Source organism: Cajanus cajan, chromosome 2, assembly GCF_000230855.2.
Source record: "Cajanus cajan strain Asha chromosome 2, NIPB_CcT2T_4, whole genome shotgun sequence".
Taxonomy (NCBI): Eukaryota; Viridiplantae; Streptophyta; class Magnoliopsida; order Fabales; family Fabaceae; genus Cajanus; species Cajanus cajan.
Window position 1 is genome coordinate 64,001,379 of NC_138518.1, and position 27,930 is coordinate 64,029,308.

Sequence of the window (27,930 nt, forward strand, 5' to 3'; positions counted from 1 at the left end):
TTGCAAAATAATATAGGGACTAAGGTAATCTGTCTTAGACCAGTCATAAGAAAAACAGGTAATCTGTGTTAGGAAAAATGTTGTGTGGAAAAATTTTCACAGAATTGAATACTAAATCTAGTATAATTCTTGAATGCCAACTTTATTTTTCTAACTAAAATAACTTTTCAGTATTTTTCTAATTAATTAAATGTCGACTTCCTTTTTAAAGTAACTTGTCGCTTTATCGCGATATAATGAAAATATTAATTTCTCCTTCTCCTAGAAAAAAAAAACAGAGAATTTTCTTTTGTTTTTCCTTTGCAATTAAGACAATCTAAGTAAGATTTTGAAATACATATACATTATAAAGCCGGTTTTAAAATAAAAATAAAAATCAGATCACTCTTTTATTGGAATAGAGCTAGAATAGAAACAATAGAATAGCAAATTTCTGCATGGTTGTTTACAACTTGTTATGGCCATGGGGGGCAAAGACACTAGGGGTTATGTTCAGATTTCCATTCAATTAATCATGACAGATAGAGAATTTATAAAACAACACCAGCACAAATGACAATATAATCCTTATTGCATTGATGTTACGTACATAATAACCATTATGTCCGATTCTTATAACAGAAACTGCATGTAGAGCTTCTGGACATATAATCTAATGCCATGTACATGTATGCATCAATTTACTGTTCATTGGATCAGTCGTGATTGATGAAGTACAAGATAAGATGACACTGATAGATGCACCACCATTGGGACCAAACATTGACAGCTTATCACAACCGATCAACTCCATCCTAATTATTGAGCAGTTTTTGCTAATGCAGCTGTAATCTGGAGCACACTTTAGATGATTAGTTAATAATGAAATTATGAATAACCCAAATATGTTTTTGTTCCTAGAAATATATATTAATATATCCCTCTAAAACATGTGTTTTAATTTTTGTATCCTGAATTTTTAAAACTGAACACTTATAGTTTCCATAAACGACAAACCTGTTAAACGCTAAGGTGGTATCTAACAGTATGTGTTGAAAATCCGTTTGACACATTAGAGCTTAACATATCTATGATAGTGTTCACTTTTAAAAATTCAGACAGCACCAAATAAATACCAAGTTTTAGAAAGTCCTAAACCAAAATTTAGTAGGACCAAAATCATATTTATAGACTCAAGTCGTATGAATACCCCAGTTTCATTGCTTTGGCTGGTGGTTCACCGTGTTGAGGCTGTGGCTGGCTTAGATGGAGACTGATAGGCGTAAGCATATCATATCCATAGTTGATAGTGTAAGGAGGATTGGATGTTGCAATATCTTCTTTTCTATGCTTTTCTTCAATAACCTGAACTCCAAATATTTAAAATAAAACTTGAACTTTTTACCTAACAAATACCGCAGGTTGAGTAAATGAGGGAAATAATATTTGATAAGTATATGAAACTATGAATGAGATATATTTCTAAGATATAAAAAAATGTGTGTTTTAGATCGTTTACCTTTTGTAATTCTGCATTTTCCTTGTGGATGAGGTTTATCTTTCTATGAAGTTCTACATTTTGTTGATGCACGAGGCTTCCCTACAATAGCATCAATGAAAACGAGCTGTCAGAAGTTTGTTGAAATATCTTTCAACCACTTGAGGAACAAAATCTGATTCATGAAACCTTTTGGTGTAGTTCTTTGACCTCATTAGTTAGAATTTGATCCTGCAGGGTAAACAATAAAATTAAGTAATCATGCAAGAGTCACGCTCACGCATGTACTATGAAATGGATCAATGGCGTCTTATATTTGAATGGAAGAGCTAGCTTTGATTTGCTTTGACATTGAACAATAATTAATGATACCTTTTTCATGCGAACACCCTTTAAACTCATCTCCAGTTGATTTTCCAGATTTCCTAGTTCTTTAATACCCAATCCAGAAAGTTCTTCGCCCATCAATTTCCTGCACTTGCCAGAAAGAAAATATGGAATAACTGTGTTTATTTTATTGCTGATACATTATGTTACAAGACTCAAAATATTGCACTATTAAAGTTCTCTTCTTATCTCATAAACTTTATCGTTTGAGAGGGAAATTTGGCGCAACAGTTAATTATTTCTTGGACCTTAGCATGGATATGAAGCTTTGGTACAGGTTAACGTACCTTTTTTCTGTTTTGTTTCGGAATCTAAAGAGTTTTTCGATTTACAAATTTTTTAAATGTTTATTTGATTGTGTGTACTTTAAATCTTTAATTAATTAACATGACCTGGCCTCTCCTACAGCTACATGTCCACTAGAAGAGAGAAATTGTATCCGACTAGCTAGAGGATCCAAGTTCATTTATACATTTGCATTCAAATCAGGTTTATTATAAGTTAAAATTAATTGGAAGAAAATGCGTTTGGGTTTGTTGTGGCTAGGCACACGCAACATGAAACTATGCAAGGAATGCTGAAGAGAATCAAAATGCTATTGATGGATACTAGATAGGCTAAAACGGAGTCTTTTCCATCACTAACCAGATGTACGTCTGTAATCGGTAATATATGGTTGGCAATTTTAACAATTCTATAATTATCTATTTCGTTTCCTTTTATATATAGTTGAGTTCAATGCTTCATTTCCTAAAATGTTGTTTTTACTTGCAACTGTTGGGTGTTTAACTTTTTACCTGTGGTATTCCTGCATGTACTGCACTTGTTGCCTCAAGCTTGCAGCTTCTCTCTGCCAAAACTAGTCAATAATAGATATAAGAGTATTGTGAGATAAAGACGACAAAATATGCCACTGTCAAGTATTTGATGCCAACCTTTCTCTTTTCACCGATGGGGCCAAAGTTCTAAACTGAAGGAGGCTGAGGCTTTTGACTTTTACACTTAATTTGATGAATGCTAATAACATGTTTTTTTTTTAATCTATATGATTTGATGATTAATTTCATGCGAGTTTCATCGAAGAGAAAATGAACCTAGATTATTTAGTGAAATTCATGAGTAGAATGTACTAATATATATATATATATATATATATATATATATATATATATATATATATATATATATATTTATTTATTTATTTATTTATTTATTTATTTATTTATTTATTTATTGAGTATATATTAAAGACTATATAGTTAATTAACAATTTTTTTATAAGCAAAACTTAGTGAGACACTATTTTATATGTATTGCTTATGTTGTTTTTCTATTTGAATTTGAGTTTCTTTTAGATAATGCATTTCATAAAGATTACCACTAAAGAATTATGCAAATTACCAATATAAGATTATTTTACTTTAAATTGAAAAACCGTAATTCCTCTATTTTTTTATTATAAGAATAAAAACTGATTTTACATATATTAAAAATAAGATAGTTAATTGCACTAAATTTTAATATATATTTCTGTAATATTTTTCCTAAATAACACTGGTTATAAATGTTAAAAAAATAGTGTAATTAAAGGTCATACATTTAAAGAAAAATATTTTAGAGAGAGAATCATTAAATGAGATAAAATTAGTTAAAATTTCTTTATCTTTAAGAAAAAAATGTGTATTCTTTTTACTTATAACATAGATTAGAGAGAGTATAAAAACACTTAAAGACTTATATATATACCATGGAGCATGTTGATTAATTGATGTAGAGTTGTTCTAACTTAATGATTTTAAATTCAAATATTAGATATAAAATTATGTAATTTAAATATTTAGAGTGAAAGTTTTGTTATCTATAATAATTTTATTTAATTCAAATAAAATTGTCTCCGTTAAAGAGATACTGGTAGTCTATAAAAAAAGAACTATATAAATTATCTTTTATTTATTTAGAATAGTGAATAAAAGATGCTTTTATAATTTTTGATCGGAATGTCAAATTTGATTCATCCCGAAATTTCTAGATTTATAGTTTAGTGCTAAACATCATATGCAACAATTAATGATAGGCACTAGTAGCACTACATTACATCAAGCCTCAACGCCGAGCGTTAGAATGTTCGATTGCCTTTGTTCTAGAGCATCGTGCATTTCAACAGGGCACCCAAGTACCCAAAGTAAGAGTTGCTTTCTGCCTAGTAGCCCTAGGCACAACCACTTAGTGCTAAGTGTTAGAATTTATGGAATTTCATAATACCTAAGTATCAAGTCGACTGTTTCTGAGATGCTACATGAGTGTCAAGTGCCAGCATATACTGTGAGACAATGACGACAAAACCCTAAACATATAACTTGAGTTTTGAAATAAAATAATGGAGGCTAACATAAGAGGAAAAAATCTTTGAAGAGATCATAAGCATTCTTGAAGCTTTGGAAGTCTTGAAAAAGGATCTAGTACATAGCAGATGCATCATCCATTCATCCCTGACTCTAATATCTTTGTTCTTTCTTGCTTTAGAATTTGCAACTAAATTATCTTAGGTTAGAGTTGATGAACTTAAATTTGGATTCCTATCTGACATTTTTTCTTAGTCAATATAAGTTTATCTCATGTTATTGTGTTTTCATCTTTGCATCCAACTTTTTTTTTATAACTGACAGCTTTTAAATTGGTTTCAGAGTTATCAAAAATTGTTAACACAAGTTGTTCAATGTTTCTATTCCTTAATTAAGAATCAAGATTCAATCTCTAATTTAGATAAATGAAATTGTGACTGAAGCACATATCACTTTATTTTTTTATTTATAAAGACCAACATTGAAAATAAGTTATAACTTCTTATTAAACATTCCTTTTTTTTTTTTTTTTTAATTTTAGTGGATGTATTATGATTGAAAAACCGTGTAAAACTAGAACTGTAATAGATTGTCATGGGACTTTGTGATAATGAGTTGTCAAGAATATTTTTATTTATGTTTAATTAAAATAGGGATTATTTAAAAGGATTAAATATCATAGTATGGGTAAATAGGTTTTGAATCAATGAAATAATCTTAATCTAACTTTATTATTTTCTATTTTTTTTTCATGTTATAACTTGTTGGGAATATAAGAAAGGTAAAATACCAAGAAATTAATCTTCATCAATGAGTCATGAAAAAACCACATAAATGAAATTAACATCAAATTTTTAGGGAGCATTTGGTAGTAGAGAAGTTTTTTCATATATAAAAATCATGATTTTTGAGAATTACAAATTCTGAGAATCATGATTCCTATAAATAATTAAAATATGTTTGGTTACTCATAAAAGTTTCTGGGAATATTCATAAATGATTCTCGGGAAATTAAAGATTTTCATGTTTGGTTACAAAAATATATGCCTGGGTTTATAAATATTTTTTACAAAAACATCCTTTATATATATACACACTTAAATCTTATTACAAATATGATATTAAACTATTTTAAAAAGTTAAAAACTTATTAAAATTATTTAAATACATAATCAATAAAAAAAGTAAAAAAGAAAAATGCTACATTATAATTAAGAAGAATAAAATATAGTATTTTGTTTCATTCAAATAAAAAAATTAAAAAGTGTTAACAAATACCATTAAAATGTAAAAATAAAATAGATTTTAATAATACTATTAACATTGATAAGATCAAGAAATAATGAGATACAAGAAAGAGAGAAAGAGAAATAGAGATATGGGAGGAAGGGAGGAGGGAGAGGCAGAAAGAGAAATAAAAGGAGAAAGAAAAAGAGAAAGAGAGAGGGAGAGGGATAGAGGAAAAGAGAAGGGGAGCAAAAGTGAGAGAGAGAGAGAGAGGAAAAGAGAAATAAAAGGGATATTATGGCCTTTTTAAATACATAAAGTTTTTTTCCTAACTTTAAAAAATTGGATTCACTCTCCCTCTAAAAATGTTTTTGTGAAAAAGTGAGATAAAAAATTGCTCTTGAAAAATTATATTCTTGGGAATTTTTTTTTAAAAATAATTATCAAACATGAAAAATTAAAAGACTCACTTTAAGATTCTTAAAAATGTAAAAATATTTTGCATACTAAACACCCTCCAACGTAGCGAGGAGATTAGTCACTGCTGTCGGCGGTGGATACTCCAGGAACGAACCTAAAAAAAAAAAAACACCTCTCTTAAGATTATTTGTTAGTTATTCTCAATAGTCTTTAATACTACTTGTCAAAAATATGAGGTACATAAAACATTGAGAGGTGGTCTTCATTAATGAAGTATGAGCAAATCTTACAAGTAAACTTAATATCACACTCAAATTCAAAACTTTTAGGGTTCATTTGGCGGAAGAAGAAAAAAGTAGAATGAATGGAAATACAAAAGGTGAAAAGAAGTGACAAATAAAATGAAAAAAAGTGTTTGATATATGACAAATAAATAAGAAATAATAAGAAAAATTCAATGAAAAAATATATATAGGCAAAAAAGTTGTGAGAATAACTAGTGTTCCACATATTTTTTATTTCTCTCCTCTTTAATTTTCCTTTTACCAAACACACTCATCTTTTTTATAGTCATATACTTTTTCTCTCTCCATCTTATTTCTCGTTCATCAAACAAAAGATCCACATTAAGTTATTTTCTTATTTTTCATACTTATATATTGTTCAACCTTTTCGTTTCTACCATATCAGAAAAAGAAAAAAAAAATTCTGTTCTACCTAATGTGAGACGTCATATTTACATTTGTATTTCAACAAACTTAAATCTTATATTATGTGCATAGGATAATAAGGATATGCCTAAACTTTTATACAAATTATCGAAGTATCTTATCACTAGATTGATCCGGTGAGTTGTAAATTTTTCTATACTCTGCATCAATTTACTTCAAGTTATACTTGCTGATAGATTGAACGATTACACGGTGAAGGATATACACACGCTACAAGAAAGCAATAATGGTCATAAATAGTTACCAAAAGTCAAAAACTTGTAAGTAAATAATTTTTTTTATATTTACTCACAGACAATTTATCTAATGTATTATATGAGTTATATAACAAGAGACTTTTTTAAGTTTTATTTAAAAAAATAAAAAAAAAAGTTGTAAGTGTAAGTATTTGAGTCTATCTTTTACTAAATATTTATAGGTAAAAATAGTGTGTTGTTTTACTTTTAAAAATAAAACATCTATAGATACATGACACTTTTCATAAAGTGATAGGAATCAAACTCATATTTGAGTGAACGAGTTTTATCTTATCAATTAATTAGTAAATCTATTTTATATGTGAACTAGCTATTAGGATTGGCCTAATGTTGAAAGATTGAAATAATATACATATAATCTTATATTTAAATATATTATTGTTGTAATTCTAATAAATAAAAATGAAAAAAATTTATATGCAATTAACCATGAGAGTAACTTACCAATTTAAAGTCTCATGAAGCAGGCGAAATCTAACGGTTTAACAGTTTTGAGGTTTACTAGTTATTATATATATTGTATCTATAAGGGGTATAAAATAGTCTTTGCAAGAGTCATGGATATACTATACATATTAGCTAGTGTTGACAATGACATCATTGGACAATGTATTGAACGTAGTGCCTCAGAATTTTCTGTATGAAATGAAACAAGGGTCTTAGGGTCGGGTGTTCATATATACTGCATTTAGACGCTGAATTGAAATTCTAGTTTTAGAATCTGCCAATACTTGCAAACTATAGGAGTCAAGAATGTGGAGTTGATATATATAACCAAGTGCAACAAATTGATCTAGAGCATAATGTTACCTTGACTTGTGAAGCAGGATTCATTAGCTGATAATGGTCCTCTTTGACTTTGTTGTAGCGCTCAATAACGGATTTCATGCTGCCAGATATGTAGAAGTCCATATTAATGGATAGAAAATGATAATGTTTCTGTAATTCCTAAGAAACACTACTTTAACCAATAGAATTTATCGTACACTACATATATAAATTTGATACGGTATATGTTCTATAAGTTATAAAGTTCTATAACAACCAAGAATATACTTTTACCAAAACAATTTCTACCTCACACCACCCCAGATATATATGTTACTTATTATTATTTTTAATTTAAATATTCACCATATATATTATGCCAAATATTGTAAGGATAGATTTTATCAAATATGGTGACAGCCATTAGAGCAACAGGATTGTATCTGAGAAAGAAAACTTAGGGAAGAAGAAGAGAGGAGAAAAATATGATATTCATTTAATGATTTTGTATATCAAAACAACTTATCGGAATCAGTTACAGAATTGCCTTTTATAAAGGCTAAAATAAAGCTAACTATAATGGTTAGTTAACCACAGTAACTAACTAGAATTAATCAACTAAGATCCCCCCTCAAGCTAGGAATGGATATCATACATTCCAAGCTTGACATACAAAAATTTGAAGGCAGCAGGAGAAAGTGCTTTGGTGTAGATATCTGCTAATTGGTTTGGTGAGGTAACAGGAAGAAGTTTCACCAAACCATTTTGAACTTTTTCTCTAATAATATGACAATCGATTTCAATGTGTTTGGTACGTTCATGGAATACAGGGTTTGCAGCAATGTGTAAAGCTGATTTGTTATCATAATATAAAACGGCCGGTTGAATGAATGAAATGCCAATGTCTTTTAAGAGGAAAGTGAGCCACTGCAACTCACAAACAACACTAGCCATTGCACGGTATTCAGCTTCTGAGGAGCTTCGAGATACAGTAGCTTGTTTTTTTGGATTTCCATGAAATCAAAGAGGAGCCAAGATAAACATAGAAACCGGTAATCGATCTTCGAGTATCTAAACATCCAGCCCAATCAGAATCACTAAATGCTTTAAGTTGTAAAATATTGGATGCTGAAAAGAAAATCCCAGCTCCAGGTGAGCCTTTAATGTACCTCAGTATTCTATTAGCTGCTTGTTGATGTGCTGTGGTAGGAAGTGAAACATACTGACTTAGATATTGTACAGCATAGGAAATGTCAGGTCGAGTATTGGTAAGATAAATGAGTCTGCCAATTAGCCTTCTAAAAGAGGAAGCATCAACAGTAGAGAGTGGTGAACCAGCTGTTTGGTGAAGTTTTGTAGTGTAATCTGTTGGTGTGGAGACAGGTTTAGAGCCAAGCACTCCTGAATCAATTAGTATGTCAAAGGCATATTTTCTTTGACAAAGATTGATGCTAGATGAGACCTTGCAACCTCAAACCCCAAGAAAAATCTTAAGTCTCCCAAATCTTTAATCTTGAAAGCAACATCAAGTAATTGAGTAATGTTTGTAATTTCAGCCAAGTCATTTCCTGTCAACACTATATCATCCACATATACTAGTAGTGCAGTGAAAGAATTGAAATTATGCTTTAAAAATAATGAATAATCAGTAGAACATTGTTTGTAACCATGAGAAATAAGGAAAGTGGATAGTCTAGCATACCACTGCCTGCTAGCTTGTTTTAAGCCATATAAAGATTTATGCAAGCGAAAAACCTTATTCGATTGATTTTGATACATTCCAGGAGGAAGTGTCATGTAGACCTCTTCATGGAGGTCACCATGAAGAAAAGCATTATTCACATCAAGTTGTTTCAAGTGCCATTTCTGAGTGGCAGCTAAAGCAAGAATAAGTCTTATTGTGGTGAGCTTAGCCACTAGAGAAAAGGTGTCTAGATAATCTTGACCTTCAATCTATGTATATCCCTTAGCAACCAATCTAACTTTATATCTTTCTATAGTTCCATCAGCTTTGTGTTTGATCTTATAGACCCATCTACATCCAATAGCTGTTTTAGTAGGTGGTAATTCAGTGAGAGTCCAAGTATGGTTAGATTTAAGAGCTTGTAATTCAGAATTCATGGCTTCAATCCAATGTTGATGTTTAGAGGCTTCATTGTAGGATTTGGGTTCATGAACTACAGAGACAGAGAGAACTGCCTTTCTATAAGAGTGTGAAAGTTTTGTATAAGAGAGAGCATTACCAATAGGATATTTCTTCCCTGAGAATTGTGGAGAACTTGAAGATAAGAATGTCGTATGATAATCAATAAATTTGTTGGGTTGTCGTGACTGTCTTGAGGACCTTCTTAACTTCGTGGGATTGTCGCTGTTGACATGAGGATCAACAGTCATAAGTGGATTATCAAAAGATGGTTGATGAGCGACAGCATCGTCAGGAAAAGAAAAGAAGGCAGTTTCTTGTGGCAAAGGCAAGAGGTCAATAGGGTCAGGCTTGTTATTAGCAGTATAAGGGAAACAATCTTCATAGAACACAACATTTCGAGAAACATTTAGAGACCTGGAATTAAGATCAAAAGTCACATATCCTTTTGTGTTCGGTTTAAAACCAAGAAATATAGAGGAGACAGCTCTAGGATCTAGCTTTTTTCTATTAGCTGTTAGTGTACTTGTGTAGCAGAGGCAGCCAAAAACTTTCAATATTGAGATGTCATACGATTTTTGATAGAGCTTCTCATAAGGAGATGTGTTTCCAAGTAAAGGAGTTGGCATGCAGTTTATCAAGAGAGAAGCATGAAGCAAGGCATAGGACCAGAAAATCGAAGGTAAATTTGCTTGAAATAATAAAGATCTAGTTACATTTAAGAGGTGTTGGTGCTTGCGTTCCACAATGCCATTTTATTGTGGTGTTTCTATACAAGAGGTTTGGTGAATAATACCCGTTTCATCATAAAATCTCTGCATTATGAATTCAGATCCATTGTCTGACCTGACCATTTTTACTTTAACATTAAATTGTCTCTCTACATGCAGAATAAAGTTCTTCAAAGTGGATTGTGTCTCAGCTTTCGAACGCATCAAGAAGACCCAAACAAAACGTGTGAAATCATCTACTACTGTCAAGAAGTATTTATGACCTTGCATGGAGGGAATGTTGCAAGGACCCCAAATATCAACATGAATAAGATTAAAAGGGGAACTTGAATGTGATTCACTGTTGGGAAATGAAAACCTTTTTTGCTTAGCTCTATGGCAGGTCTCACAAACAAAATTTTTATCAAAATCAATAGCAGGATATGTTTGTTTCAATGCTTGCAATCTTTCAGAAGAGGGATGCCCAAATCGAAAATGCCAAATGTCTATCGGCAACTTATTACATGTTAGAATGGATCTTTTACAAACAGAATCAACAATATTTTGTAAATCAGAGACAGAGTGAGTAGTTGGAGAATTAAGGGGGAGCACGTCCAGCTTGTATAACCCTTCAATGACCTCAACTGTACCAATCATCTTTTGGTGCTGCAAATCCTGTATCAAACATTTGTTGGATGTAAAAATCAATTGGCAAGGCAAAGAGGACATTAACTTGGATATGGAGATCAAGTTGAATTGAAAACATGGCAGGTATAAAACATCTTCAAGGTACAGATTATCAGAAAAACATATGTTTCCAGCATGTGTTGCCTGTACTTGATGTCCATTAGGAAGTTTAACCAAAATTGGACTGATTTTCCTATATTCTGAATATAAATGTAGTGAGGAAACTACATGATCTGTCGCTCCCGAGTCTAAAATCCACGAGTTATTATTTTCTTTACTTATATTACAGGTAACCGTAAGCACACTATTACCTGCTTGAGAAATTGAAAGACCAGAGGTGGTTCCAACTTGATTGACATGTGAAGCATTTGAAGCTAGATTTCCTCCTTGTTGTTGTAGTACAGCCATTAAGGCTTCATACTGTTGATTGGTCAACTTAATTTCCCTCATCTGTTTTTCTTGTTTTTGATCATTAGAACTTGTTGTTGCTGAATCATCCTTCACTATATTGTTAATAGAGGAGCTAGATTGCTTGTGAAATTTTTGACCTGGGGGATAACCGTGCTTCCTGTAACAGTCATCTATAGTATGTCCAGTATTACCACAATGGGTGCATAGTTTTCCTCTGCCCAGACTACCTCTACCACCTCCTCTACCCCCTCTAGCAGGTCCAGATTCTTGAGGATAGCCATGTTTCTTGTAACATTTATCCACCGTATGATAATCCTTTTCGCAGTAAGTACAAGACACGTTGGACTTGTTAGAGGTTGCAGCATTTATAGAACTTGAATACATGTCACTACCAATAATCTGTCTCTCTTGTTGAACAGCATAAGAAAACACCTTACTAATGGCAGGCATTGGATCCATCATCAGTATGTTGGACTTCACATTGCTAAAAGTTTCATTCAAGCCTCCAAGAAATTGCATCACCTGATCTTGTTTCTTTCTTTCCATAACAATTTTTAGAGCATCACAGGCACATTTTTGCTTACAAGTACACCTAGGATCGGGTCTATAACTCTCAATTTCATCCCACATTACTCTCAATTTTGTGAAATACTCGGAGACAGATTTATCACCTTGTTTCATGAAAGCCATTTATTGTTGCAATTCAGAAATTCGTAACAAATCACCTTGTGAATATCTAGATTTTAAGTCTTTCCAAATATCTTTTGCATCATCCATCCAAAGAACACTCTGACGAATTGATGGGGACACAGAATGCACTAACCAAGAAACAACCATGTTATTACATCGTTTCCATGCCGTATGTAATGGGTCATCAACTGCAGGTCGTTGGATAGAACCATCCACGAACTCTGCCTTGTTCTTCGCACTTAATGCCGTAATCATCGATTTACTCCAAGAATTGTAATTACTTGAATCCAACATTGGTGAGACCAACGAAATAGCAGGGTTCTCTCCTGGATACAAGTAGTATGGGTCGTGCACATTCACATATTGATCTGGTTGCGTTTGTCGATCTTCCGTCACACTCATGGTGTAAAATAGAAGGTATACGAACCAAGAAAAGAATGAAATCGAAAAGGAGAAAAGAAAGGATATGAGCAGCGCAGCAGAGCTCTTCAATTGAAGAGCTCTGATACCATATCAAATATGGTGACAACCATTAGAGCAACAGGATTGTATCTGAGAAAGAAAACTCAGGGAAGAAGAAGAGAGGAGAAAAATATGATATTCATTTAATGATTTTGTGTATCAAAACAACTTATCGGAATCAGTTACAGAATTGCCTTTTATAAAGGCTAAAATAAAGCTAACTATAATGGTTAGTTAACCACAGTAACTAACTAGAGTTAATCAACTAAGAGATTTGGGTAAGAGATCAAGGACTTTATGAATATTATTATCAATTTTTATAAATTAAAAGATGATGCACTAAATTATAATCCTAGGGTTGTATAGTACTGAAAATATTAGAAACAATGGTAAGAATTAAATTTCGGTAATATTTGTGAGGCTATACGTGTGGTATGATTTTTACTTGCATCATACATATCTTGAGACCCGAGGTTTTATCTATCTTTTACAATCTAATTCATTGAGACAAGCTAATGTAATAACTTATACTTTAGCTAAAATTTCAATTTTGCTTGAGATTAATCATATCTATTCCTACATAATTACTCGTTATATTTAGAACTTTATATTAATGGAAAGTATCTCATATTGCCATTGTAAAAAAAATTGTAATCTAAATATTCTCGTTTTACATCAACCAAAAAAACATGAAAAGGTAAAAGATAATAAATATAAAAATATGTAGTAATGACACCAATTACCTTAAAATTATATATCAAGTATTCCTTTACACCAAAGTTTCCGTTTTTGTTTTCTTGTTAACATAATGCTGATTGGAAGTGTCTTTTGGTGATAGATACTTGTTACATATAATTGACACACCGGTAGTGCAAAAGAAATTAATTGGTTTTGGTTTGTTAAAAAGTAAATACAAGTCTTGAACCGTGAAAGAAGAAAAACAATAAGTCTTAAAATAAACATTATTTTAAAAATAAGCTAATTACTTTTTTCTTTATATTCTTAATAAATTTTTGTTTCTTTATATAAGATCTAACCAATATATGTTTTAAATGTTTTGTGTTAAACCCCAATTTGATCCTTGAAAGTGAGACACTTACTACTTAGTCCTTGAAAGATGATAAGTTAAGAAAAAAAGACTCTGAAAAGAAAGTTACTTCTTTCATTCACATTAGTCTTTGGAAAAGAAAGTTACTTCTTTCATTCACATTAGTCTTTGGGTGGATGGTTATTAGCTAACGTCGTTAATGGAACAGTGACACATTAAATGTCACACTAACAATTATAATTCATTATGTGTGGCATGCCATGTCACATGAACCAAATCAACATGTTGTCATGTTACAAGGATCAACTTGAAAAAATTGTCACGTTATAAGACCAAATTGAAGAATTTTATTTAAATGGTATTGTTTTAAATACATGAAAAAAACTTTCAGATTAGTCCTTGCACTAATTCATTAAAATGCATTTTAGTCCTTGAAAAGCTAATAATTGCTTTTAAATTGGTCCCTAAATAATAAGTTAGACTTTGAAATTGATTGGGAGATTGGGATAAGACTCTTGTTAAGGTTGGGTGTTTTAACATTACTTTGGTTAAAGTTCACTTCGAGACAATTCAGGTTAGCAACATGGGCCTTGTTGGAGTAATATCTAATTGGTTAGATTGGGGTTGGGCACTTCACAATATTGTATGTTGTGAAAACTGCCAAGTGCTCCAACGTGCGAATTTTTATGATTTAGAAGAGGTGTAGGTTGTTGAAGAAAGTTCACATTAACGGGTGAAGGTTGAAAATGATTGGTGATGGGTTGATTGCAATTGTCAAATACTATTCTAATACAGGAGCTTATGTTGATTGATATTTATCCCATTTTTTTTCAGCTAGAAGGTGATTGCTTCCAATTGCAAGAATTTGAAGAAGTTGGCTATTTATGGGATTGGAAACCATTGGTAATGCATGAAATACACAAGTAACACACAAGAGGGGTTGGGGATTAAATTGCTTGTTTAAACACTTTTGCTTAAAACTTGCCATTGTGTGTTAGTTAGGCCTGTTAGTTATATAAAATGAATGAACGAGTATAAAGCTTAAAGAGCAAGGAAGAGAGAAAGCACATAGAAATTTATATTGATTCACTCTTAATCCAAGAGTTACATCTAGTTCTTTCATTCACTAAAACAATTTTTCACTCAACCACTGAGTACAAAATAAGTATTCCCAACCTCTTTAGATGTAACAAACTATTGGTCACAACATTATATTTGGCTTCTAGGTATTTTTTTCTTTCTAACAAGCATCTTTAGGCTTATCAACATACAAAAGTTAAAGGTTTTCAAGTGTTTAAATCTCTAGGGTGAGGATATGAATATTGAAAAATACTCTAGATCACTAGACACTCACTGACACTAAAGTTATATAGAGTTTCAAGGATTGTCTAATGAAGATCATCCACTCAGGATAGGTTGAGTACATAAAAGAATGATAACTTTTCTAATTAAGCATTTAAAAAATGCTTTTTGTTTCTTTTATGTATAAGTGTGACTAATACATTGTTATCTTACTTTTCTACATAAGACAAAATGTAGAGATTGAAGACATTGTTGATAAGTGTGTTGTACTAAAGAAGTTGTGCACTAAAGGATGCTTTATATTGAATGCTAGGATTAGGGCTCTTGTTTTTGGGTGTTCTAATTTGGTTAAAGTTAATGTGAAGAAGGCAAAAAGATTATTGGTAGAGGTAGAGTAGGTGTGAGAATAGAGGGTTTCTTTGAATTTGGTATAGGAAGATTCAAAGAGAAATAAATGCTTGCATGGATCTTCTTCTTCAAGTTCACCATCACCTTTAGCTGGGAAGAATGGAGATGTTTCATTTCAAGCTCGTAAGTATCATAACATATTTCAAGTTTGTGGATATTATAAACTTTCATTGCAAACATTTCAAGCTAAGGAATATCATAACATTTCAAGTTTGTGGATATCATAAAACTTCTTTGCAAGCATTTCAAAGTTATTTATGTTAGTTATTGTTTTAGGGATGACTTTAAAGGTTATTAATAACTTTCAAGGACTTCAGTGAATTTTAATGAATTAGTGTAGTGACCAATTTAAAAGTTTGGAATGTGCGTTGACTATTATTAGATAGAGACTGGTTCAAAATTTATTAACTTTTAGGGACTAAAATGAATTTTAATAAATTAATGTGGGACCAATTTAAATGTTTGGAAATGCATGTCAACTATTATTGTATAACGACTAATTTGAATGTTATTATTAACTTTCAAGAACTAAAATAAATTTTAAAAAATTAGTACAATTAAGAATCAAATTGAAAGTTTTCAAGCATTTAAAAACAAATATCATTTAAACAAAATTCTTCAATTTAGTCTTTATGATATGACAACACTTCAATTTGGTCCTTATGACGTAACATGCCACTTAGGATGATCAATAACTTCTAGTGTGATACTTAATGTGTCACATTAGCTCCATAAACAACATCAATTAACAACCATCCACAAAAAGACAAATGTGAATGACAAAAGCAACTTTTAAGAGTTTTTTTTTTAATTTATCATATTTCACGGACTAAATAATAAGTCTCACACTTTTAGAGATTGAATGGAGGGTTTAACCTTATTTTTATACTAAAATACCTCTAATAAAAAATATATATTTGCTTAATTTGATAAGATACATTAGTCATAAACTATTTAAAGGACATGCACTCTATTTTTACCTCTTTATATACTTATGTTTTGAGAGCAAGACATTGCACCTTCCCACACACATGATATTCCGACACACATGATATTTCTCTTGCCTACTAAAGAGAAGCTTATATTTAAACGTTTCTACCATTCTTCGTGTAGCATAATTGAAAAATACTCTTTACAATTGAGGGATGTCGTCTTTGTTGTTGTAAAAATGGGGTTAGTTAGAGATTGTACTAATTAGGAGAAAAAATTAAGAGTATTAATTAAGATATAACAGTAGTATAAGAGTGGCTTTTGAAAAATAAATATAATAAAAATCAGACATATTTATTATGATCAACTAAATTAACTATTTTTATAATTTTAGTGAATTAGATAATTAAGTTATATAGGAACAAAGATAGTAATTAATAAGGTTAGTTTTGTAAAACTATTATTTTATTTCATTTATTTATTAATTTTGTTTGTCCGTGTAAAAAAAAGTTTAAGATAACACTTGTTATGGTAGGAAGTAGTATTATGTACTACACTAGTACAAAAATGGGTTGTTACGTCACTCATTTTACGTCAGAAAAATGAAACTCCGATGTTATAAAAACGCGGTGGAAGTTTCGTAAATATTGACTGACTAATTTACGTCGGACACTGGGGGGTCCAACGTAAATTAGTACATCTATGTCGGATGCCACACTTTCCGACGTAAATTTACATCGGACCACCAATGTTGCAACGTAAATTTACGTCGGACAATGTGGTATCCGACGTAGATGTACTAATTTACGTCAGACCCCCCATCGTCCGACGTAAATTAGTCACTAACATATGGCAACGTTTTCATTTCCCGCGCGCGTCCCTTTGTTTTCTCTCATCTAACTCTCAACCTTCTTCTCTCAATCTTTTTCTCTCAATTTCTAAGTGTCCAAGTTCGTGTGTTTGCACATTCCAGACTAATCCTGAGATTCTGCACATTCGACAAGTGAGGTAACTTTCTTAAACGAATAAATTTCTGAGTTTTCTATTAATGTTATTCGTTTATTTTGTGCTATGTGTTCATCTGGAACGGCCCGTTCTGCAAGGAGAACGGGCCGTTCTCCTTGCAGAACGGCTCGTTCTGCTAAAATCTTTTGTGTTGTAAATTGTTGATCTGGAACAGGCCGTTCTGGTTTCAGTACGGCCCATTCCAGATGCATTAAAGATGGACTTTTTTAGGCATTGACGTTTAGTTTACCATCGTATTAGTAGAAATATTTGTGGATTTTATCTGAAATTAGTATCGATTTTTTAGGGTTGTAGTTTAGGTTAGAAAAATTATGAATAACTGAGTGAATAGTTAATTTGTGTTAATATATAGATAATGAATCGAAGTTGGATGAATGCAAGTCGCATTAGTCAAGAGTACAGAAATGAAGTTGAAGAGTTCTTGGAATTTGCAAGACAAAATGGGAAACCCATCAAAGGGGCATATTATTGTCCATGTGTTCGTTGTTTGAATCAGATACGTCAAGAAGTTGGAGAAATACGTGATCACCTGTTTATATATGGTATTGTGAAGAGTTATACAGTATGGACATGGCACGGAGAAATATTAGACATTCCAACAGTGTCAACAACTGAAAATTTTGAAGGGATGGATGATAACTTAGAAGAGATGATACGTGATGTTGGTGAAGAAAATTTTGAAAGAGCACATGTGTATGATACTTTAAAGTCTGATTTTGAGCAACCATTGTACCTAGGATGCAGTATGTTTACAAGATTATCAACAACTTTAAGATTGTTTAGTTTAAAAGCCAGAAATGGCTGGACTGATAAAAGCTTCACAGAATTGTTGGAGTTATTGTAGGAGATGCTTCCAGAAGATAACACGTTACCTAATCGCAATTATGAGGCAAAAAAGATACTATGTCCAATGGGTTTGGAGTATAAGAAGATACATGCGTGCCCTAATGATTTCATATTGTATACAAATGATTTTGCTACACTGAAAGTGTGTCCCACATGTGGATTGTCACGGTTCAAAAAGAAAACTAATGGAAGTAGTGGTGAGGAAGAAATAGAGGGTCTCCCTGCTAAGGTATTATGGTATTTGCCAATAATACCTAGGTTTAAAAGATTGTTTTCCATTAAAGAGGATGCAAAAAACCTCACATGGCATGAAAATGGTAGAAAATGTGACAACTTTCTTCGACATCCAGCTGATTCTCCGCAATGGAAGAGGATTGATGAAACATCCAGAATTTGGTGCAGAGTCAAGAAACTTGAGAATTGGTCTAGCTACAGATGGCATGAATCCTTATGGGAACTTAAGTAGTAAACACAGTTCATGGCCAGTTTTGTTGGTCATTTACAATTTGCCTCCTTGGCTATGCATGAAGAGAAAATATATTATGTTGTCTATGATGATATCAGGTCCCTGACAACCAGGAAATGACATAAATGTGTATCTTAGTCCATTGATTGATGACTTGAAAATGTTGTGGGACACAGGAGTGGAGGTCTTTGATGCATATCGTGAAGAAAAATTTACCATGCGTGCAATGTTATTTTGCACAATAAATGATTTTCCAGCATATGGTAACTTGAGTGAGTATAGTGTGAAGGGTCATTATACATGTCCTATATGTGAATAAAACACAAGTTATACCCAATTGAAACATGGGCAAAAGACTGCGTACACTAAGCATCGTAATTTTCTTGTTCGTAGTCATCCATACCGTAGATTGAAGAAAGCATTCAATGGATGTCAGGAGGATGAAATTGCCTCGACACCGCGCAATGGTGAAGAAGTATATCAACGGGTGAAGAACATTAACATTGTGTTCGGAAAGACACAAAAGAAGTCAACTGAGAGAAATATCTGGAAGAAACGATCAATATTCTTTAATCTTCCTTACTGGTGCAAGCTAGATGTTAGACACTGCATAGATGTGATGCATGTGGAGAAAAATGTTTGTGATAGTGTAATTGGGACATTGCTAAACATCAAAGGAAAGACTAAAGATGGAGTGAAAGCACGACAAGATTTGGTGGACATGGGTATACGTTCTGAGTTACATCCTCTGTCTATTAGAAGACGCACTTACTTGCCTCCAGCTTGTCATACTCTATCAAAGAAAGAAAAAAAAAGCTTTTGTGAGTGCTCAAGCAGTGTGAAAGTTCCACAAGAGTACTCCTCAAATGTTAAGAGTCTGGTGTCTATGCAAGATTTGAAGTTGATTGGTTTAAAGTCTCACGATTGTCATGTGTTAATGCAACAACTTTTGCCTATGGCTATTCGTAACATTTTACCATCTTCTGTTAGAGTTGCTATTACTCGATTGTGTTTATTCTTCAATGCCATTTGCAACAAAGTAATTGACCCTGTAAAGTTAGATGAGTTAGAAAATGAAGCAATCACAGTCTTGTGTCAATTGGAAATGTATTTTCCACCTTCATTTTTTGATATCATGGTGCATTTGATAGTTCATTTGGTTAGTGAGATTCGATTGTGTGGCCCGGTTTATCTTAGATGGATGTGCCCTGTTGAGAGATACATGAAGATCTTAAAAGGATATGTCAAGAATAAATACCGCCCAGAAGCCTCTATTGTGGAGAGGTACATTGCAGAAGAAGCCATTGAGTTTTGTTCAAGGTACATGTCGAAATCAGAACCAATAGGAATTCCCAAGACTCGACATGATGGGAAACAATTTGGTAAGGGTACTCGAAGTTTAAAGATTACAACTGTGAGTCGAACAGAAATTGACCAAGCACATTTGTACATATTGAACAACACTGATGAAGTAATTCCTTACATATCTGAACACATAGATGAAATCAAGATAGCACACCCCCGGATGAATGAGAAATGGGTATTGAATGAACATAACAAGAGTTTCTTAGCTTGGTTTAAGAAAAAGGTTTATGGTGAGGTTAATGCTTCTGATACACTTTTGAGACTCACGCGTGGGCCTAACAACGATGTCATTACATTTGGTGGGTATGACATTAACAAATTTGTTTCTATACAAAGACAGAAGATGACAAAAGTAGAGTACAAAATAGTGGGGTTACAATTCAGGCTGAGACTGTGCACTTTGCTAGTTCAAAAGATAAAAATCCCATTACAGCATCCATGAGTTACTTCGGAGTCAGAAGACATATGGGAAATTGATTATGTTACGTTTAGAGTGGCTGTGTTCAAGTGTAAATGGGTTGATGGCAATACGGGTGTGCGAACAGATGATTTAGAATTTACTTTGGTTGATTTGAATAAGGTCGGCTATAAGGATGAACCTTTTATTATGGAATATCAAGCAAGACAAGTTTTTTATGTCAGGGATCCATGTAATGAGAAATGGTCAGTGGTCCTCGAAGGAAGAACCATGCATGAAACTCACGAAAATGAGTCTCTAGATATGCATGAGACACCGTCTTTCTCAAGCAGATCATTTGGTCCTATTGTGGACCATGAAGTAGACGAAATACATGCTATTCGAAGTGATCATGATGAAGGAATATGGGAAAACATTCCAACCTAATAGGTTTCTGTTTGTGTATTATTTGTTTTTTTTATTAGTTATTATGTTGCTATATTGTTATTATGTTTTTTACTTTATTTGTCTATTCAGTTAATTCATTGTTTTAGTAATGAGAGTTTAATTTTTCAGGATTATGGAGGATTCTGGGTCTGGCAGTGGAAGGAGGGAAGGTAGATCTGTCACCCGATTGTCTAGGTTGACAGCTGGGCGCATTGCCAAGGAGAGGACACCGGTTGAGGTGGATTCTCGTTCTGGCAAGGCATCAGGCCCAAATGCTGCCAAGTTTAAGAGCTATTTGGGAGTCCTAGCTCGACGACATGTTTCTATTATCATTCCATCATGGGATGACGTTCAGGAGGTTGACAAGAACCTCATGTGGCAGGATATTCAGGTATATACTTTCACATCCCTTGAATATTATATAACTTAAATACATTATTTATTAATTGTTGTTATTTTCATAGAAAAATTTTGACATTCCCAAAACTGAGGTCATGAGGAGGAAGATGTTATCTGCCCTGGCCACCAGGTGGAGAGACTTCAAGACTTTCTTGACACGGGAGTATGTATTTGGAGAGCGACAAAATGAGACTCTCTGTCTAAAGTACCAGATCACTGATGAGGAGTGGATGCAATTTCGTGCCACTCGATTGGACCCTTCGTGGCAGGTTAGTTATTGATAACTCTTACATTGACACAAATACTTAAGGTATATTTTAATTAATCTCATTTTCTTTTTTGTATTATTGCAGGCTAAAAGATTAGCTGCTCAAGAACGACAGGCCAAGAATGATGCACCCCATCTATTGTCAAGAAGGGGATATGAGAAGAAAAAAAAGGAAATGAAGAAGGTTAGGGCAGAGGCAGCAGGGGTTGAGTTTGCTGACCGTGTGGAGTCACCTCCCCGCCATGAGATGTGGATAGCAGCCCGGACAAAATCAGATGGGCAAATTACTTCTGAGTCTGCAAGGGTCGTTGCGGATAAAATAGTAAGTAAAAATATACAAACTAAGACTCTTCATTTCAACTCATTTAATTCATAAGTGTAGTTTATGGTATACTTATTGTTAATATGTTGTAGGAGGGTTTAGTTGAGCAGAGCACCCAGGGCTTATTTGTTTCCGATGGTCGGAATGATATCCTCACAACGGCCATAGGAAGGCCAGAGCACGGAGGCCATGTGCGTGGTGTTGGTGGTTCTTGGAGCCACCGAGATTTCTTTGGTGCCCGATCATCGAGGAGCACTGTTGACTCTTGTAGTCAAGAGGTTATGCAGAGAATGGAGCAGAGATTGGAGAGTCAGTTTGAAGAGAGATTGAAGAATATTCAAAAAGAGTTTGAACAGAAGTTTAAACTTTTGGCTCGTTCTCAGCAACAGACTGCAGTTGCTCATGATGGTGTTCGAGTCAGCACTAAAGAGAGTTGTGCTGCTCCAAATCCCTCACCGGATCAGACTCACACTGATGTACCAAACCAGTGTGAGTTATATGTTGAGGATGACCCCCCACGGTTAGTGGCTATTGGCCGAGTATTTGAGGGTGGCTCAACCATCCATGGTGTCCCTCTACAGCCAGACTGGACACGGGTTGTGGTTGTCCAAGTTCAAGATGTTGCTGCTCTAATGCCTTTGCCCAATACAGAGGTTCAACTAGTGGGGCAGGCAACCGGCACATTCTTAGCTTGGCCAAAATGTTTGGTCATGTCGCTTTCAGCACAGGCAAAGGTAATTATATTATTGCTCTTTTATATTCTTATAATTCTATTATTGTTTAACTAATTTTGATTATTTCTTTAGGATTTTATCAATCGTGGTAAGGAGGTCATGAGAGAACCTCATGTTGATGATGCTAATATCGTAGAAGCTGAGGGTGATCCCATATCTAAGCTTCTAATCATATTATCACGATTAAAGAAGAAGTCAATTCAATTGCAGTGGGACATTAGAGTTTTTGGAGTTGATAGCTTTGATGTTCCACTATACATATCTCTGCCTGATGCATTAGAGATTGTTGAGGGAAACTCCATGTTAAATATATCTATCATATAGCTGTGGGTCATGTAAGTCATATTTTCTTTTATGAGTCTAACTTTACAATAATTACATTTAACTTATAATAATTATTTGTGTTAGGTATATGGACAAATTGAGTGTGGAGCAAGCACAAGCAGAAGTATATGGATTTATTGAGCCTCAATCAATCCAAAAATCAGGAAACACTCAGGTCCAGATCCAGCAATATATGCAAACATGGATGAGTGACTCAAGAAGAGATATATACATGGCTCCATACATTGACGGGTTAGTTTTTTAATTGGTTTTTTAATCATGGTAATTTTATAACTAATTTGTTTGTCATACAATGTAGGTCCCATTGGCAGTTAATGGTAATCATTCCTAAGGAATACACCGTGGTGTGGTTTTGTTCACTACATCGAAAACCAAGTCACGAAATTAAATGCCAATTACAAGGGTAACTAAATTTTTTCATTATGTTTTAAAACTGTTATTATATATATTGGCTAACATTTGTTTTTATTTCAATTAATTAGAATCGTGTCTGGAGCTAATATTTTAAGTGGAAGAGCCAGATCATCAAAGTCATTACATTTCATATACCCTAAGGTTAGCAAATTAATTCATACAGTCAATAATATTTAAATTTATTGACTTTGGAAATAATAGTTATTTGTTTCTCATTTTAGTGTAATAAGCAACAAGACTCGTTTGAATGTAGCTATTACATCATGTATTGGATGAGAGTCATAGTTTCTGCGGGTATTATTGATTCTTGGGCGCAGGTAATTCATATCAAAATTTATTTAACTATATTTACCTTTAGGATAATTAACATTGCATATTAATGACACTTAAATTAATGTTTCAGGTCTTTCAAGATCCATCTCCATTGTCCGAAGATGAGTTGCTCAAGATAAGAGAACAATGGGCAACTTTTTTTCTAAGTTTAGTTAGTTAGATATTATGTTTATAGTTTGATAGTTAGTTAGTTTAGTTAGTTAGATAGCATTGACAAACATATGTTTTATAGCTTTTTTAGGATACTAGGATTTACATTGTCATAATTTATGTTTTTTAAGATTTATATATTATTTTCTTTTTGTCATTCAATTTTGAAATATATTTGAATTTCTATTCTGGACTGCCTGGTTTAGATTTGGTATTCTGGACTATATTTATATGCAGGTGTTGGGTATATCAAAAATTTATAAACGTTTTAAAAAAAAACTCCCACAATTTACGTCGGGCAAGGCTTTGTCCGACGTAAATTTACGTTGGGCCTTGCAATGGCCGACGTAAATTTACGTCGAACAACGCCATGTCCGACGTAAAATTGTGGCATGTTTTTTGTCCCTTTTTACGTCGGTCTGAGAGAATCCCCGACGTAAATTTACGTCATCTTTTAGAGGCGATGTAAATTTACGTCTACCATATTAACGTCGGAACCTTTTCCGACGTAAAAGGCTCAAAATACGCGACGTAAAAGACCCTTTGTGTATTAGTGCTAATGATTTTAATATTAGATTTTTTTTTTATTTCTTACATTGTGTCTTCGAAAATAATTATTTTTAAAATGCAATGCCCAATATAAATATCTTTTTAAAGAGCTTCAGTGATTTACAATAAAAGAAATGTTATTTACATAATAAATATATAAAAAGTGATACTATAGATATAATATATCTAGGTATAAATCTTTCTAACATATAATCATATAGTCATACATAATTTTTGTGTTAATTTTGAATGTGATTCAATAATATATATTATGTGTTACTATATAACCTATACTAACACTTTTAATAATATACTAATATATTATATCTATAATATATGAAAAAATAGTAACAAATGTGGTATTATTATAATGTTTCTGTCAATATATGACAATTTTTTTTTTAGTATTATCAAGTTTATTGAGAACTAACCACTTCCATTAAATCCAATTTCAAGTAATAATTAATCTATGAATATAAACATTGCATATTTATATTAACAATAAAATATATTTATTAATATTTAATAACTATTTTTTGGCTATATACTATTTGTTCATCAAATGATAGTGTTTAAATCATTAAACTATTAGTACAATTAAACTCGCAATTATAAAAATATTTTCTGTCGGGCAAGTTTTATAATGACGAAGATAATCTTACCACTTAACATTTTTTTTTTGTCTATTAGAAATGACATTTGCCTCTTTTTTTTAGTTGAAAAAACCAAATATGGGATATGATAGCAAAGACAAGCTAGCTATATCTAAGACTAAATTGTGAAAACGTTGACAAGTTAAAATTCAGTCAAATTAAATGTAGAAAGAAAAGCTAAACAATGTTATTATCATTACAATAAATATTATATATAAAAAATATCCTTATAAATAAATAAATATATATATATATTTTTTTTTTACATATAATTACACGTAATTTTAGTATTAATTTTAAATAAGATTTAAAAATATATATTATCTGTTACTATAACATACTCATACTTTTTAACAATATACTAATATATATTATATGAATAAAAATAATTTTTAATAATATGTATTGTACCATTATAGAGTGTATGTCATTATACGATAATTTTCTTATAATGCTTGTAAATAAATAGGTTAAAATAGAGATAATATATATATTGATATATAATAGATTGAAATGTAGGTAATTCTATATATGGAATAATAGAAACAAGCAACAGAACAAGAACAAGTGCTTGAAACTAAAATTGAACACACAGAATAAGTCATGATGGAAAGAAGGCGGGCAAACGAAAACTACAATTTGAGTTTGGGAATAATCAAGTTCCTTAAACACAACACACTAGAAAGGATAAATTTTTTTCTCAGTGGACATATAGTACTACTTACGATAATTATATGTTGAAAATATATGAATTGAAGTAGAAAATTAATACATGAATAATATTTGTAATGTGTAAAGACTATACCAATTTATAATTCTAGGATTATAGCAAAACAAAAATATATAAGAACTAATTAATAGAGAAAAACATGCAATAAATAAATAAAGGCTTAAATTTTTTTTCCTAAATTTAAAAAATTTATTTTTAGTATCTTAAATTTAAAATCAGTATTTTTAATTTCTATAATTTTTAAAAATTTTATTTTAGTATCCCAAGTAATCAATAATATATGTAAAAATAATGTATTAAAACAATTATGCTATATTAATTATATTTAATATGATATTTTTACTAATAAAAATATTAATAGATAAATTTTATGATAATATTTGACAATTTTTCTTTAAAAAAAATGTCAGAATTAGAAACCTGTGGCCTTGAATACAGGTTGAAGGATAATGGTTTGTAATACCATGGAGCTCCCTACCTTATTCATAAGAACAAGTTTTCTGAAAATATTTCCAGTAAAAAATGCAAGGACAATCTTCAGATTTAATTTATAATTTACAATAAAAATATGTCCTGGTCGCTTGAAGAGTATAAAAGGTTTCAGCATTAATTCCCGTGTTCATAAAATTTATAGATTCCCAGATAAATGTATCCCATGCCAATGCCATGTTGTGATGTGAGGTTTACCTAGCAAGTTTCAAATTCCACCACAATATATGCAAGCAGAAGAACACAACCTCGAAAGTATATATACGAGATTCACAACCATCATGTATAGATATGTATATTTAATTGATTACTCAGCTAAAAGGCTAAAACCCCAAGAAGGAGAGAGAGGTGTGCAGTGTGAAGTAAAGAAATTTGAATGATGAGCGAGTAAAATAAAAAGAGGAAAATTGAGATAAGAAATTGATCTTACTCGGAGCTTGCATAGTCATAAAGTCTACCAGTGCTGGAGAACACAATCAATCCAACTTCTGCATCGCACAGAATCGATAGCTCTCTAGCTTTCTTCAGCAACCCATTTCTTCTCTTCGAAAACGTCACTTGCCTGCTAGTCGAATTGTCGATCCTTCGAATCACGATCTTTCCTCTCCCCATCTTTTTCTCAAAAGTCAAAACTCACTAGGGTTCCTTCTTCCTTTCCCAGGTCAACCAACAAAATCTGAAATCTCCAATACTAATGGTGTAAACAGCCTTAAATTAGGGGGAAAAAAATACAAATATTATTGAAGAAAAAATAGCTCATGGTTTTATAAATAAATAGCGAAACATGATTGTGGTATAAATAGACAGTGCGGACTAGAGAATAAGAGTGAATGAAATTAGTAACATACCTGAAAATTATGGGACTGATCTAAAAGGAAAAGTGGAAGATGGAGCTAAAAGTAGAAGAAGAAAGTGATGCAATTCAGAGGTTTATAGGGAAAGCGAAAAGTGGTTTTTGTAGGACTCAAGACGGTTCCGTGCGCTCAGGTTTCAGACTGTGTGGGCCAGTACGCAATCAGTATATTACATGTAGTTGTTCTCACAACTACCGAACCACATATTACTACATTTTTAATTACCTTAAATGTATACAATTTTTTTCTTACAATATAGCTAAAATAACAGTTTTAATAAATAAAAAAACTAAAAAACAGAAAATGTGTCTTATCACGTTCCGTTTCGATTTATGTCAAAGATAGGAGCTGGTCAATATTGCTTTCGATTTTCACAAAACTAAACACATGGAATAACTACATTAAAAAAAACATTAATTGTAATTTTTAATTAATTAATTGTTTAAATAAAGATATTTTTTTTTAATACATGTACATTATTCTTACCCTCTGTTTGGCCGAATTTTAGGAGAGCAGGCAAGGGTACAGTGATTTTGGATGAAATAATAAAAAGACAGTCCTACTTCATAAAATGAGAAAGAGATCATTTGAGTGAAATTTATATGAAACATCCATAAAGTATAATTATCTTAAAAACAAGAAATTTAAGTAGAATTTGGATTAAAAATAATAATATCTTTTTGTCTCTTTTAACTACTCGTAACTAACTACTATTTAATTATCATATATTTAAATATGAAATA

The 27,930-nt window shown here is 32.0% G+C and overlaps 1 protein-coding gene across 3 annotated transcripts; it reads right to left on the bottom strand.

The window, feature by feature from the left end:
* Window positions 1-553: 553 nt before the first annotated feature.
* Window positions 554-27,568, bottom strand: LOC109806911 (MADS-box transcription factor 23). 3 transcript variants are annotated; one of them, XM_083068680.1, is made up of 9 exons: window positions 27,182-27,558; window positions 26,764-27,009; window positions 7,652-7,730; window positions 2,662-2,714; window positions 1,850-1,949; window positions 1,667-1,708; window positions 1,499-1,579; window positions 1,190-1,344; window positions 554-831 (listed from the first exon to the last, which is right to left on the bottom strand). In XM_083068680.1, exons 2-9 carry the CDS (start codon window positions 26,943-26,945, stop codon window positions 816-818), a joined length of 708 nt encoding a protein of 235 aa, XP_082924806.1. In that variant the 5' UTR covers window positions 26,946-27,009; window positions 27,182-27,558; the 3' UTR covers window positions 554-815. The 3 variants fall into 3 exon arrangements, with proteins under 3 accessions (XP_082924806.1, XP_082924805.1, XP_082924807.1); XM_083068679.1 differs by having other exon boundaries at window positions 2,662-2,723; window positions 27,182-27,556; XM_083068681.1 differs by lacking the exon at window positions 554-831 and having other exon boundaries at window positions 1,256-1,384; window positions 2,662-2,723; window positions 27,182-27,568.
* Window positions 27,569-27,930: the final 362 nt, after the last annotated feature.

Bases quoted from the DNA above. Each gene is read 5' to 3' on its own strand.
- LOC109806911 (XM_083068679.1), bottom strand. From the start codon at position 26,945: ATGGGGAGAGGAAAGATCGTGATTCGAAGGATCGACAATTCGACTAGC. The intron at 2,724-7,651 runs GTAACATTATGC...ATTATTGACTAG, and splicing joins ATCCTGCTTCACAAGTCAAG to TTTTGGCAGAGAGAAGCTGC. The intron at 1,345-1,498 runs GTAAACGATCTA...TTTGGAGTTCAG, and splicing joins AAAATGCAGAATTACAAAAG to GTTATTGAAGAAAAGCATAG.